This window comes from Gracilinanus agilis, chromosome 1 (assembly GCF_016433145.1).
Source record: "Gracilinanus agilis isolate LMUSP501 chromosome 1, AgileGrace, whole genome shotgun sequence".
NCBI lineage: Eukaryota > Metazoa > Chordata > Mammalia > Didelphimorphia > Didelphidae > Gracilinanus > Gracilinanus agilis.
In genome coordinates this window covers 249,188,215-249,203,806 of record NC_058130.1, presented here as the reverse complement: position 1 = coordinate 249,203,806, position 15,592 = coordinate 249,188,215, and the positions used below count along the sequence as shown (strand labels likewise).

The window sequence follows — 15,592 nt, the reverse complement described above, 5'->3', positions numbered from 1 at the left end:
TGACTATCCTTTTTGGCACTCTAAATTTGCTTAAGGTTGTACTTCTCTGATTAGTAGTGATTTCGCACATTTTTTCCCTTTTGGCTGTAGATAGTGAAGGTTCCCCCTCCCTTCCTCCAAGACAACCACATGTCCATATTGTTAGCCAATTTATCAATTGGGAAATAGTTCTTTTTCTTAAAAATTTGAAGTAGTTTCCCTTATATCTTGAAAATGAGGTCTTTATAATTTAGATAGAACCTCTAGATTTGTTTTTGCAAGATTTATGTCATCAGAAGTATCCATTTTATCTTCTGGAATCCCTTCTATTCCTTGTTTGATCATGAACTTTTCTCCTTTCTATAGTTCTGAGAGGTAATTTTCTCCCCCCCCCATATTTCTCCAATTTATTTATGATGTGACCTTTTTCCATTTGATATATATCTTTGAATAATTGGTAAAGTGTTGGTCTACATCTAGTTTCTTCCATATATTGCTGGTCTAATTCTCCCAGCAGTTTTTGTAAAACAGTGAGTACATATTATTTCGGTAGTTGAGATCTTTGTGTTTATTAAATGCTAGGGTATCAGGTACATTTGCTTCTTATGTTGTAAACCTAATCTTTTCCACTAATCAATCTCATTTTAAACAATGCTAAATTGTTTTAATAATTACTGCCTGGTAATATTGCTTGCAATCTGGCACAGTTAGACTTCCTTCATTCCCATTTCTTTTTATTATTTTGTTTGACAAAAAAAATGATAAATGTTGGGAGAAGCTGTGGCAAAACAAGCATATTGATAAACTATTATTGGTGGATCTGAGAATAAATATAATCCATTCAGGAAAATAATTTGGAAGTATAGATTAAAAGTTACTAAAGTGTGTACCTGTTGACCTATATCATTGCTAGGCCTATACACAAAAGATTAAAGAAAGAGGAAGAGGTCCTTTTATGTAAAAAAATATTTTTAGCAGCTCTTTCTGTGGTAGCAAAAAACTAAGGAGATGCTGATCAGTTAAGAAATGGCTGAGTAAGTTATAAAATATTAAACGTGCTACAAGAAACAAGGAAATAGATAATTTCAAAAAGGCACAGAAAGACTTAGATAAACTGATGTAGAGTGAAGTAGTAGAAGTATAGAAGAATCTATACTATAATATCAATATTATTAAATTAAAACGAAGAATTCTGAGGACTTTTATAAACTAATAAATAATAAAGAACTAGAATCAGAAGAACAATTTATACAATAACAACACTAGAAAAACAGCTTTGAAACCTTTATGAGCTATGATCAATATGGTGACTACTCTAAAGGAATGATGATGAAATGTATTATCACTGATAGAGAGATGATGGGCAGAATAAGATATATTTTTCTATACAACGATAGCGGGAATTTCTTTTGCTTGACTATGCATATTTATTACCATATATTTTTTTTCTTTTTCCAATCAGGTGGAGTAAAGGGTAGGAAAGAGATTAAATAATTTTCTGCACTTTTTTTTAAGTAATAGGGCTGGATTGGGGAGTGTTAGGGATGTGAAATGTAGCATTTCTGATGAGTCATTAAGAAAGTTTTACTTAACTGTTTTACTTTTATTACAAAAGATCTCTCAGAGTGGGTATAATTTGTAAATGTCTGGAATGTTAAAATAAATGTCAACAAAATGTGGAAGATGAAAAAAATTATTAAATAAAGCTATACAGTAGAAACTTTTGGCCTTGGAGTCTGAGAATGAGGGTTCAAATCCTACTGTCTCCTGTGAGTAATTTGACTTTTTTTGTATTCAGTTTTCTGATACATAAAATGAAAAGGCTGGACTAGATGGCCTTTGACTCTACCAGTTCTAGATCCTATGATCCCAGAGACTTGAAGGAGAAACCACTATTAGATAAATAAAATAAAGAATCATAGGTTTACTCTAATAATTAGAGAAATGCAAATCAAAACAACTCTGAGGTATCACCTCACACCTAGCAGACTGACTAAAATGAAAGAAGGGGAGAGTAATGAATGCTGGAGGGGATGTGGCAAAATTGGGACATTAATGCATTGCTGGTGGAGTTGTGAACTGATCCAACCATTCTGGCTGGCAATTTGGAACTATGCTCAAAGCTATAAAAAATGCCTACCCTTTGATCTAGCCATACCATTGTTAGGTTTGTACCCCAAAAGATCATAAATAAACAGACCTGTACAAAAATATTTATAGCTGCGCTTTTCATGGTGGCAAAGAACTGGAAAAGGAGGGTATGTCCTTCAATTGGAGAATGGCTGAACAAATTGTGGTATATGCTGGTGATGGAATACTATTGTGCTAAAAGGAATAATAAACTGGAGGAGTTCCAGGTGAACTGGAGAGACCTCCAGGAACTGATGCAGAGTGAAAGGAGCAGAGCCAGAAGAACATTGTACACAGAGACTGATATACTATGGTAAAATCCAATGCAATGGACTTCTGTACTAGCAGCAATGCAATGACCCAGGACAGCTCTGAGGGATTTATGGTAAAGATGCTACCTATATTCAGAGGAAGAACTGCAGGAGAGGAAACATATAAGAAAAACAACTGCTTGAACGCATGGGCTGAGGTGGACATGATTGGGGATGTAGACTCAAAACTACCACACCAATGCAACTATCAACAATTTGGTAATAGGTCTTGATCAATGACACATGTTAAAACCAGTGGAAAAGTGCATCAGCCATGGGTGGGGAGAGTGTGGGGGGGGGTGAAGGGGAAAGTAGGAGCATGAATCATGTAACCATGTTAAAAATGAATATTAATAAATGTTAAAAAAAAAGAATCATAGGTTTAGAACTGAAAGAGGCCGCAGAGATTATGTAGTATAATCTTTTCATTCTTCAGATGAGGAAACAGCTTGAAAGGTAATTAAATGGCCAAGGGTCACATCTAAGCAGGGGTTGAGTATGACTTCAATTATATTCTGACAAACTGGGTGAGGGCTGGAGGAGACCAAGTCCTTGAACCTCACTGACACTTTTTTTAAGACACTTTTTTAGACAGTTGCTATAACTGAGCAATCTCTCCTTTCAGGTTCATTCCATCTGGCCCTATCCAGGTCCTGATTTCACCTTTACACAATATCCAACTCCTTTCTCCAGTCCAGCACCTACCTCACAGGACTCTTCTCCACTCCAAACCTTACTCCATATTTAGGGACTTCATGGATTCCTCCCTCCCTCTGACACCTCACAGGTTATCCACATGCTCAGTTCCTGTAATCTTCTCCTTCATCTCTACCTCCGGGTTCCAAAACCCTGAAATTCCTTTCTCAAAATACAACCCATCTGTATTCTCTAAGTCCAGATCTTATGCTGGTCTTACTTTTCTCCCTTCAAAGTCTTGACTAAGGTTTAATAACATCAATAATGCATTATCCCTCACCCTTTATTCCATTATTCTATTACCATTCACACACTTATGGTTTTTCTATTTTTCTAATTATATATGTATATAGTTATCCAATTACTATTTACACCTAGGTTACCCTCACTATCTAACTTCTATTCCTAAATGTTGATCCTTGCCCTCCCATCCTGTCATTATTTCATCTGAAGTATTAAGTCAAACAATATAATCATAAATTCCAGATACTGAAACAATATTCTTATATTGGACGTCTCTGAATTTAGTGAAAAGAGCATCAAATTAGGAGACTCATGACCTAGGTTGGAGTCTCTTGTAACCTCTCTCAAAAAGAGAATAAAGAGGATTATTTCAAAGATTTGTTATCAGTATTTAGTGAATTGAATTATTAAATTATAGTGCCTTTCAAAGTGAAAGGAGGGGCAGCTAAGGGGCTTGGAAGATGGAGCTCCAGGCTTGGAGCCAGAAGGCTCGGGTCTGACCTCAGATATTTCCAACTGTGTGACCCTAGGCAAGTCACTTAACTCTGTATAGTCCTTGCCTTTCTGTCTTAAGAGGTGTTACTAAGACAGAAAATTAGAGTTAAAAAAAAAAGTGAAAGGAAATTACCTGCATTACAATGAAGGCTTTGTGATGCTGCTGGTTGTGCATTGTGATGATTCTCTGCTGAAATACTTTAAATAACTCTCTGGGAATTTGTTTCACTATAAATTTCATTGTTACTTGAATTGTCTATTCAGTAACTTTAATATTTAATTAATCCTAAGAGATTACAGGATTTAATAGAGAGAGAGATGAGTAACTACTACTGGGAAATGAGATTTCTCCAGTTTATTAAGTATGTAATATTTGATGGATTTGGCTGAGCTTAAATGACTAAGAGAAATGTTAAAATATTATTGAAGAAATATACATACAAACATATATCTGAATTACCCTAGAGCTTATGATGATAAGATCAAATATGGGAATGAGTCAAGGAGCAGGCTGAGGGATAACCTATAAGTGAGGCTGGTGACTCATGTAACCCAGTTACACTTTACAAGAACACTTTGAGGAAAGTTATATAAATATTATTTTCATTTTACAGATGAAGAAACTGAGACTCAGATGTTACTTAACTTACCCAAGATCAAATAACTGGTAGAAAGCAATACTAGGAATAAAATCCAGATTTTCTGATTTTTAAACTCAACACAACTCTACAAACTGCCTCACAAGCAACCTTGTCCTCTTTACAAAGCTATTAAGATTTAGGGAATCATTTCTCATCCAGAAATTTAAAAAATTGTACCAAATGCAAAGAGAAACAAATCTTTGAATTGTCTTTGGAAAATAATGCTCTTGACTCTGAAAGCTGAGAAGTCATGCACCTTTGTAAAAGGGGTCTATCTCTACTTACCACCTCCAGTGTGAAGAAGACTCAAGTGCTCACTCCCAAGACCCAGCTCTAAAAACTCTCTAGATGAATACTTTCCTTCATCTTTCCCTTCTCCCATTCCCTATGTCAAAAATCGAAGTCATTGTGTTGGCATACTTGGGCATACTCTCCTCCATAGTCTTTCAAAGGTGTTGTCAGAAGTCTCTCTCTGGTTGCTACTCACACAAATATTTACCATCCCAGCAACTCTTCTTTCTAAGTATTCTGTTCTCTGCTCAGCAAAACTGAGTTGCCTAGGGCAAAACTGGTTTGATCTTCTTTTGATCAAGAGAGCCATATATATGAAGCTAATATATTTGTACATTGGCTTTTAAGCAGATTTTTCTATTTTCAAGCCTACTGACACTGATAAAGTATTTTTTCTAACTAAGAAAAATAACTAAGACTATTATTTTATCAAAATTCTCTGACGTCAGTAAACAAGAGCCTTTGTTCCACTCAGAAGAATCTCAAGTGTGAGTGAGAAAACATTTGAATAACAATGGCTCCCACTTTCATTTTGCAAAGCTCAAAAAACCCAAGGCCTTTTATAATACCTACTTTTGGGGGGGAAATACCTACTTCAGAGGGAAAAAAATAACTTCTTCTGAATGAGAATGTAATAAGACTAAGTAAAATTGGTAACTATAACGATAAACATAGAAATGTTTTTCTGAGGCAGCTAGGTGGCACAGTGAATAGAATACCAGCCCTGGAGTCAGGAAGACCTGGGTTCGATTTTGATCTCAGACAATTCCTAGCAAGTGACTTAACTCCATTTGTCTAGCCCTTGCCCTTTTGTTGTGGAGTTGTTACTAAAACAGAAAGTAAAGGTTAAACAAAAAATTTTAATGTCTTTCCCTTATGTGTTCTAAATTATTTTTTTTTCCATACATCATCTGAACATTCTTCCTCTCTTTTATAGTTTTCTCTTTTTTAAATTTTGAATATTTTCCCATAGTTACATGTTTCATGTTCTTTCTCCTTCCCCCAACTCCCTCCACCCCACCTTAGCTGACACACAATTCCGCTGGGTTTTACATGTATCATTGATTAAGACCTAATTCCATATTATTGATAATTGGACTAGAGTTATCATTTAGTGTCTACATCCCCAATAATATCCCCATCAGCCCATGTGTTCAAGCAGTTACTTCTGTGTTTCTCCTCCCACAGTTCTTCCTCTGAATGTGGCTAGTTTTCTTTCTCATAAGTCCCTCAGCCTTGTTCTGGATCCTTGCATTGCTGCTAGTAGAGAATTTTCATGTATCAGTCTCTGTGTATAATGTTCTCCTGGTTCTGCTCCTTGCACTCTGCATCAATTCCTGGAGGTCATTCCAGTTCACATGGAATTCCTCCAGTTCATTATTCCTTTGAGCACAATAGTATTCCATCACCAACAGGTACTACAATTTGTTCAGTCATTCCTCAATGGAAGAACATTCCCTCATTTTCCAATGTTTTGCCATATGGTTTTCTCTTAAAGAGATGGAGTTCTATTGAGAAGACTTCTGCTCTTAAAGAGCCAGAGACAAATAAAATTCCTTATAACAGTAAAAGAGGTCAGAGACTAACATTTGACATATAATAGGTATTATTCTGGGTAAGTCATTTAATCTCTCAATGCTCTAGAGGGGAGGAACTATCTTTTGCCTATGCTTAGCATGGTCACCTAGTAGGTGCTTTCTATTTACTATTTAATTTCATTGTTAATGAACTGTCTATTCAGTAACTATTAATATTTAATCCTGAAATTATAAGATTTAATAGAGTCATGAGTAACTGCTACTGGGAAATGAGATTTCTCCAATTTAATTACTAATTGATAGGTAACTTTCTAATAAGTTGCAGGAAGGGCAACAACCTGCTTTATTTAGTACAGGGAGTTTCTTTCTTCCTGAAGGAGCTCCCACACACCAATCAAGTTACAGGTCTAGTCTCTCTCATCATCTAACTCACTTTGGTAGCTCGTGCAGTGCCTTAAGGTTGCAAAACACTTTCAGTCTCACCTCTGTGAATATGAGGCAACAGTGAAAATTCAAACCCAGCTCTCTCAATCCCAAATTCAGATCTCTCTCCCTTATATGACACAGTCTCCATAAGTCTATTTAGGGCACTAGGACCAATGAACACGTCATCCATTTCAAGGAAGCTCCTGTATGGAGAGGAATTTCAAGTATTCTATGATTTTCAAGATGAAAGAAAAGTACGGTATAAACATTAAGGACTTGATTTTACATGGTCATGGTCTTGTTCTCTAAATGATTTTTTTGAATCTCTCATTCTACTTAGGTAAAGCCTCTAAAGGTAAAAGGGTTTTTTCTTCTATTTCTTGTATCCAGCAAAGGTAAAGGGCACACCTTGAGAAGGTGCTCAGTTCCCCTGAGTAAGTAGATTTTTTTTTCTCTTTTATTACCCTTTACTCTTTCATTGCCTGTTTTTTTTTTTAATATTGAACTGAAGAATTGTGGCTACAGGCTGAGGTTAATTAGAGAAAACTTCCTGGAAGAGATAATCTTGGGGCTGTAAAGGAGGAGAGGGGAGGAGCATGGTAGTTGGGAAGCAGGTAAGATTGGTTTCTCCACTCTCCAGAAGTCAAAATATGAGCTAGTGAGTAGAATTGTATAAAGAACATTTTTCCTTTTGGCCAGTGGAGAGGAAGAGAGAATTGATGGTCTTATCTCATGGAAACTCTACAAGAATAGTCTTGGCTTCATAGGGATATCTTCTTCTTACTCTTACGTATCTTTGGACCTCAGCCAGTCCTGATTTTCATTCAGGCCAAGTGAAAAGGTACCCTCCTCCCACAATAACAGGTCAAAGTCTCTCCAAAGGCCCAAGGGAAAAAAATAAGATAATTTGCATGATCATTTTATTTGCATAGGCAGGTACTCAAACCAGGTATAGCAGAAAAGAACATTGGACTAGAATCAGTCTGTTTGAAGCCCCTGGGAACCTTTGCTTAATGTGTTTTTTAAAAGTACACTGAGATATAAACTAAGATTAGTATTTAAACTGGGATGGTTCAGAGGAAAGAGTGTGTAGCCTAATAGGGGAAGAGTGAGATTTTAATCCTTGATCAGTCCTGTGACCATGGCAAATGTTCTGGACCTCAGTTTCCTCTTCTTTTATTTACTAAAGAATACAGCTGGAATAGATGATTTCAAAGGTATCTTCCAGCTCTACTTCTTAATGGTATCTGATAGAGCCAGATTCTTACTAAGCCATTAAATGCTGCTCTAACCCTCCTCTTTCTTTGAAACTAAACTTCTGGGCTATATAAAGATGATGGCATCATCCCCTCACCCCTCTCCACTGTCCCATTGATGTTACAGAGAAAAGGATAAACATGGACTAAAATTTCTCTGTTATCATCAATTACTTTCCTCTCTCCTTGGCCTCCTGCTTCTAATTTTTCAATTCCTGTTTTATTCTTTTGGGGGGGGAGATGGGGAGAGTGAGGCAAACTTCAATAGGTTCCAGTTTTTGGACCCCATGTTTCTTGCACAGTTCCTCAGAACCATAGATTGAGAGTTGCAAAAAACCTGAGAAGTTAGCCAAAGACTTCATTTTAAAAAATTATTTTTCAGTCATTTTCAGTCATGTCGGACTCTTCGTGACTCCATTTGGGGTTTTCTTGGCAGACATATCAGAGTGGTTTGCCATTTCCTTCTCATTTTACATATGAGGAACTAAGGAAAACAAGGTTAAGTGACTTGCCCAAGGTCACATAGCTAGTAAGTGTCTGAGACCACATTTGAACTCAGGAAGATGAGTTTTCCTGAATTTAGTCCAGACTCTTATCCACTGTGTCACCTAGCTACTCCAAAGATCTCATTTTATGGAAGAGAAGATTGAAGCCAAGAAGAGTTAAATGTTTTGACCAAGGTCACATAGGGAGTAAATAGATGGCACTGCCAGCAGTTAATCCCAGGTCCACTAAATCTAAGGTTTCCCCAGCCCTAATGCACCATCATCTCCTTTTCTTTCCATTGCCCCTTCAAATCTCATCACTAAGTGTTCTGCTCCTTCTTCCTTCCATTCCTCACTCTCTCAGTGTTCACTAGTTCTCCCTTCAGAGAATTCCCAGATCTCTAACCCTTATATCTCCCTAAATCTTCTATCCTGGGCTACTCTCCTATCTTTGAGAGCTCCAAAGGTGGTTTTCCCCAAAGGGGCTCCAATGTATAGCCCCAATCTCTCTCAGAAAATCCATCCCATGACGTCTTTCCTAGGGATATCGATGTTTGACAGGGCAGTACCCTGACATGAAACATACAGCAAGATGGAAATTTCTCTAATTTATTCTAATCCCTTCCCTCTGACCCTACAATGATCCCTTCCCAACCTCTCTCTCACTGTCCCCAGTTTCATTCCATTCTCCTAGTCACTCAGCTATAAAGACCCGAGAGTCTTCTCTAACTCTTTTTTCTCTTCATCAAATGAGATAATAATGGCTGTTAATATGCCAGTTTATATACATTTATTATTATTATTTGACATCCAGCACCATCTTACCCACTCTTCCTCAAGAGTAGTTTTGAAATATGCTGCCCTGGTTTCCATTTCCAAGGTTACCAGTCTAGTCTTTCTTTACACTAATGTTAATGGCTAGCTAAATCATCGATCACAATTAGGCCACACAGTCATGGTTTTAATTAGCTGTTATATCCTGAACTGGCCTGATACTAATTCACGACTCAGCCAGCCAACAGACTAGGAATGCTGGAAGGCAATATTTATTCCCTCTCTCAGTGTATTAAGGCTTCCTTCCTAAAAAGTGACCACTCAAGGAAGAAGAAAATTCCAGAAGGGAAAAGAATACCTAGGTATCCCCAAATTGGAAAATGTTCTCCCTTCCCAAATGCTCCAGTGTAATTACTGCCCATAGAAGTGACTGACTCTTGCCACACTGAAATTTCTCAAGTTCATTTAACACCTCACTAACCTGGCTTCATTATTCTTAAATTTATATGAGGGACTAGCACTCAGAAACACCTTACTTAGCGTTGTGTCCAAACCATTTGAAAAAAATTGTATTAAAGAGGGAAAGCAGATAAAACTCTTCCGGAGCTGAACAAAACAGTGGGGAGAAATGGTCAGTGATATGTACAGACTCTCTTTGAAGACCTCTAATCTGATTAAACAAAATTCTATTTCTCTCTCTCTCTCTCTCTCTCTCTCTCTCTCTCTCTCTCTCTCTCTCTCTCTCTCACACACACACACACACACACACACACACACACACACCCCTATCTGCTCATGTAACAAATAGAATAGTGGCCCAAAGGATGTCATTAACAATAATAAAAGCAACTCACATTTAGATACTGCCCTTTCTTCAGCAGTCACTGTTATTTTATCTCTTTTATTTTTCTATATTTATCTCTACAGATGGAGAAACTGATGCAGAAAGGTTACTGATGGTCTTCTGGCATTAAAACTGGACACTGAAGCAGCGTTTTACAATGTTTGCTTTACAGGGTTTTGCTAGCACCATAAGATTATAAAGTGCAGCAAGAAATTTATCAATGAAAATCAAATTATTTATAATCCTTCCAGATCTAAAACTAGGATTCTATAACATATATATGAAAGAGAATGTACACATACATACACAGGTTCCAGTACAAATGTAACTACTTTACACAAAAGGTGTTTATAAAAGCTGTTTGTAAATCAAATTGCTGTACAACAAAGGATCTTAATATCTTAAATCTTAAATATGCTGGCATTTTTAACATTAAAAGAAATTCAATCCTAGTATGAATTCTTTTGCAATCTCAAGTTTTTAGAAAGCAAATAAACAGGGTCATGAGATATTTATCATCTGCATAAGTCTGTACTATTATGTTTGCCAGTGTGTTTGTGTGTATATTTAGTGTATCTTTAAAATTTTTTTTCTCAGATAAGCATTTTGCATGTCTGAGTTCAACTGGGAGGTGCCTCAAGAATCATCTCCTCTGACTGGTAACAGAACAAAATCTCTTTATATAAGAAAATAATAGTTGTCATTTACATAGCACTTTAAAGTTTGCAAAGCCCTTTATGTACCTTCTCTCATTTGACTTTTATAATTATACTAGTGAGGTAGGTTCTATTATCCTCATTCTACAGATGAGGAAACCAGATTTGAGAGTTAAGGGTCACAAAGCAAGTGTCTGAGGTGGGCTCTGACCCCAGGTTTTCCTAATTCCCAAATCCAGGATTCCTTTTGCTCTGCTCAATCTGGCTGTTGAAGCTAGGTACTACAGAATAGAGAGTGTTTGGCTGGGGATCAGGGTTCAAATCTAGTTTCAGACATTAACTTGCTGTATGAATCTAGGCAAATCACATTGTCTGCCTCAATTTCCTCATCTACAAAATGGAAATAATAATGGCACCTACCTCCCAAGATTGTAATAAGGATCAAATGAGATAATATTTGTAAAGGGCTTAACACAGTACCTATAAATGTTTATTCTCTTTCCACCTTCCTCCAACTCTCTGGAGGATAACTAACATGTGATCATTCAGCCACCACCACTTAGTGATTTCTAGGGAGAGAGGATGCACTATATCTCCTCAGACAGCCCCTTTAACTTTTGGAGAGCTCTAATTATTAGGAAGCTTTTCCTTACAGCAATCCTAAATCCAGCCCTTCTGTAATGCTCACCCTTTGCTTCTAATTCCCTTCCTGGAGCCAAGTAGTCCAAGTCTAATCCTCCTTTCACATGACAGCCTTTTAAATACTTGAAGACAGACTCCTCCATTCCAGGCTAAACACTCTCATTTCCGTTCAAGGATTCCATTCAAATAATCAGTCTTCTTAAGTGCTATTATAAATGTCCACTATTATTATGAATATTTTGCTGGGAATTTAAAGACAAAAAAAAAAAAGCAACAAAAAGACAGCCTCTACCCTCAAAGAGCTTACATTCTACCAGAATTGATCATCTTTGGTAGAATCCATCATTCTGGTTATCTTCTCCAAAAATGTTCCAGCTTGCCAATATGCTTCCTTTTAAAATGTAGGGCCAGAATGGAATAAACACAATACTACAGATTTAAGTCTGCCCACATTTAAAACTGTTTCACCATAACTGCAATAATAAATAGGGACTCAATACATTTTATAAAAAGTATTAACTATCCCTCTGGATTGAATCAAAGTGTCCGTGGCTTTCCCCTCCCAGAGCTGAGTTCAGAATTGCACAATAAAGCCCAACAGTTCTACTATCTAAATTGAAGCAACATATTCCATCTGTAGACTATGCACCTTTTCAAAAGAAAGGCACCATTCACTTCTTCAAATAAAGAAGCTCAGTTCTCTTTTCCCAGTACATACCCATTCTATGGGAGCAGCAACACTCAAATGTTATTTTTAAACATTTAAAGGCTTCAATTTTGACTTTTATTTTCAGGGAACAATAACTACAAAACAGGGACACTTTTATGGTAAACATTATTTCCCATGGAGCAAACATGGTTCCTCAGAAATAAACCTGACATGGATTAAAACTGCTTCAAATTAAATCTACACCAAGAAGCAAACGATCCGAAATCGGGCGTTGTTGTTCTTTTTTTTAATGAAAATTTCCCCATAAACAGTTTTGAGGCTCTGGGGTTCCTCCAGTTCTATCATCAAGTTAAATGAGTCGCTTCTGAACGTTTTATTTAAAAGTAAAACCTTCTATTTCTCCTCTTATTAGACTCGGGGAAGATTTGGCAATAGTCGTTCTAAATTAGCGCTTTGTCCTCGAGTTATCCCCAAAGGCTACAAAAGGCGACATTTGGCCCAGAGCCTGGAGAACAGCCAGCCAGAGACTCCCGCGGCGTCCAGCAGGGAGTGGGGGAGTGGGGGTTTGGATCCGGCCCCTAAGACCAGAAGGACCACTCCTCAATCACCATCAACCCCGCCTCCAGTCAAACCCCCTCTCCGGCAGGGCTGCAGTGCCCTCCCGGATCTCTGCGGGGCGGGGGAGGGGTGGAGATGGAGGAAGAGGGAAAGCAAACACCTGTGAGCTGCCGCTGCGGTGGCTGCGGCGACGGCGGCCGCTGCTGCTGTTGCTGCGGTGGCAGAGGCAGCCCAAGCCACCCGCACCCGCCAAGCCAGAAGCGGCCAGGCCGGGCGGGCGGGCCCGTGCACCTTGCACCGAGAAGAAAGTCCAGAGAGATAGCACCTTCAGAAATCACCCACGCCAGTTCCCCTATACTTAATTAAGGGCCAGAACTAGCCCCCTCCCCGCCCCCATTCACGGATACAAACGCCTAGAGGGGTGACGTTTGCAACTAGCAAATAAAGTTCATCAATCCTAAAGTTTTGTATTATTCCCCCCCCCCATTTCCCAGGCTCTCATTCCTCACCCTCCTCGCCTCCCCACCCCAAAACACACACACAATTCCCCCTACAGCCGAGGCCGTTGCTGGTGGCTGCCAAGCCAGCCAGAACTCGGAGAGAACCGAGTTGGCATTCCACCTTGATCGAGGGCGATCTGGGGTCCCTAGGGGACCCACAAGAGGTGGGGCAATCGCCTATAATAGTCACAAACAACTGTTGTGTTTTTTTCCTTCATGCAAGAAAAATAAAGTGAGGTTTTTCTGGTCCTGGGTGGGGAGAGAAGGGGGGGGGGGGGGCTGTAGTTTAGTTAGCTAGGTCCGAGCAAGAGAACCTGGGGGAGGGGCTGTCTGGGAGACACCTGAGACCCCGCCCCACCTCCGGAGGCAGGCCAGGGCCTCCTGGCCACTAAGCTTAGCCACATCTCCCCTCCTCCCCAAGAGCTCAGGGAGTGAGGGGCGAGGTGGGGTGCACGCCGCGGGGCCCGAGAAGGGGTCGGCGCTTGACACTCACCGGCAGGTCCACGCTCACTTCGGTCCCATCGAGCAGGAAGACCCGGCAGTAGAGAGCCGCCTTGCCAGCTCCGGCCGCAGGGATGTGGACGGCGGCTCCACCGGTGAGCACGGGCCCGCCGCCGGGGGGGAAAATGCTACCCCCGGGGGCTGCAGGCAGGGGAGCCGAGGTGGCCCCCCGGGGCCCCCCGTCCCGCTCGTCCCCCAGCCTGCCGGCTGCGCGCCCTGCTGCTCCCCGCCCGTAGCGCTGCATCGACCGCCGGCCAAAGGTCCTGCGCAGGAAGCTCAGCATCCTGGGGCGCCCCCGCACGGCTGCCCGCCACCTGGGCCCCCTCCCGCGCTCGCTGCCCGTACGCCCGGGACCGCCGCCGCCGCTCCCGGAATGCCGCCGCAGCTGTCAACGCTCCAGCCCAGGCCCGGGGGCTGCTGCACGGCCCGCGGCCGGCCCGGGCTAGCTCCGGGAGTGGGAGCGAGAGTGCGCGCGGGGCTGCGGGCTGCTGGTGGGGAGGGAGGGTTTCCCCGCAGTCTCTCGGTGCAACCGGTAGTCCCAGCTGCTCCGCCTCCCGGAGGAAAAGTCCCGCCGCCACCGCCGCAGCAGCAGCAGCAGCAGCCCCAGCTGCAGCAGCCGTCGTTCTTGGGACTGCAATGCTGTGAGGCTGGATTCCTGACTCCCTCTGGTCTCCGGTGCCTTCCCCGCGTGGGGGGTGGGGGAGGCGGGGAAGGAAGAGGGGGAGGGGGGGATGAGTGGTCTGAGCTGAGCGGCCTCCCCGGGCTTCCTCGGGTTCCCTTCCCCGGGTGGGGAGGAAGGGAGGGAGAGCGGACGGCTTGGCTGCTCCTCTTTCTCACCCCACCACCACCACGGGAGTGCACAACTGGAGAAAGGCGCCTGCGTGCTCCCGGCGAGCGCCAGCACACACTCGCACACACCATCCACGAAACTTCCCCTCCCCTCCTCTGCAGTCACGCCCCCGAAGTAGAGAACCTAGTGCTTCCTCGGAATAAGCCAACCAACCACCGCGAAAACGTGAATTTCCCCCTCACCCCACCCCCGAAGGTTTTGCTTCCTAACGGGGTGATGGGTGGGATGGGGGCTCCCGAGCCCCCAACTCCCACCTTGGTAGCAGCTCCACTAAACTGACTAGCTGCTCCTGGTATTGCAGCCCACACTTCTCCCTTGATATTGGTCTACACGTTTGCACCCCAAATCCATACCACCCCCTGCAGGCCAGTGCCTTCAACTGCTTGTGCTTGTGCTCAGGCATGTACGCATAGATCTGGGTGTACCTAGCGTCTCTGGCACCTCAAGATCCTCCCTAAGGAGTCATTATAGGTGGGCGTGTGAGGGAATGAACTCCTGGCTGGAAGGAATATCTGCGCCCTTGGGCTTTTTTCCTTTTCTACTCTACCCCTCAACCTTTCCTGGCCTGCATCCCGAAACTGTTACTTAATCTGACTGCTCGTTGTATTTAAGAGGAGCAGGGTAACAAGTCAAATCAACAAGCGTTTATTAGGAGCCTGTTCTGTGCCAGGATCTGTGCTAAACGCTAGGGATTTTTTTTTTTAAGGCAGAAACAAAAAACAATCCCTGTTCTTAAAGACCTCCCAATCTAATGAGGGGAGATAACATTTAAACAACTGTGCAAACAAGCCTTTCCCAATTCCCCTTAATTCTAGTGCCTTCCCTCCCTTCATTATCTCCAGTTTATCCTATATGTAGCTTGTTTGAACATAGTTGTTTAAATCTTACTCCCCCTTTTACCCCCCCCCCCATTAGACTGTAAGGTCCTTCACATTAGAGACTGTCTTTTCCTTTGGGTCCCCAGCCCTTAGCACAGTGCCAGGCACGTACTAAGTTGTACTTAGTAAAGATTCCTTGAAAGATGGATAGGAAAACGTAGAAATAACCTCAGGAAAACTTGTACGAAGGGGGATTGGGAAAGACTTCTTTGCAGAAGGTAAAAATTT

The 15,592-nt window shown here is 41.4% G+C and overlaps 1 protein-coding gene across 2 annotated transcripts in view; it reads right to left on the bottom strand.

Annotated features, from left to right (window-relative positions):
• Window positions 1-13,919, bottom strand: part of EPB41L4B (erythrocyte membrane protein band 4.1 like 4B) — a 263,630-nt gene extending 249,711 nt beyond the window's left edge. For both annotated transcript variants that reach the window (XM_044660774.1, XM_044660784.1), the window contains exon 1: window positions 13,629-13,919. In XM_044660774.1, coding sequence (XP_044516709.1) covers window positions 13,629-13,919 — 291 coding nt within the window. The remainder of the gene's footprint in view (window positions 1-13,628) is intronic.
• Window positions 13,920-15,592: the final 1,673 nt, after the last annotated feature.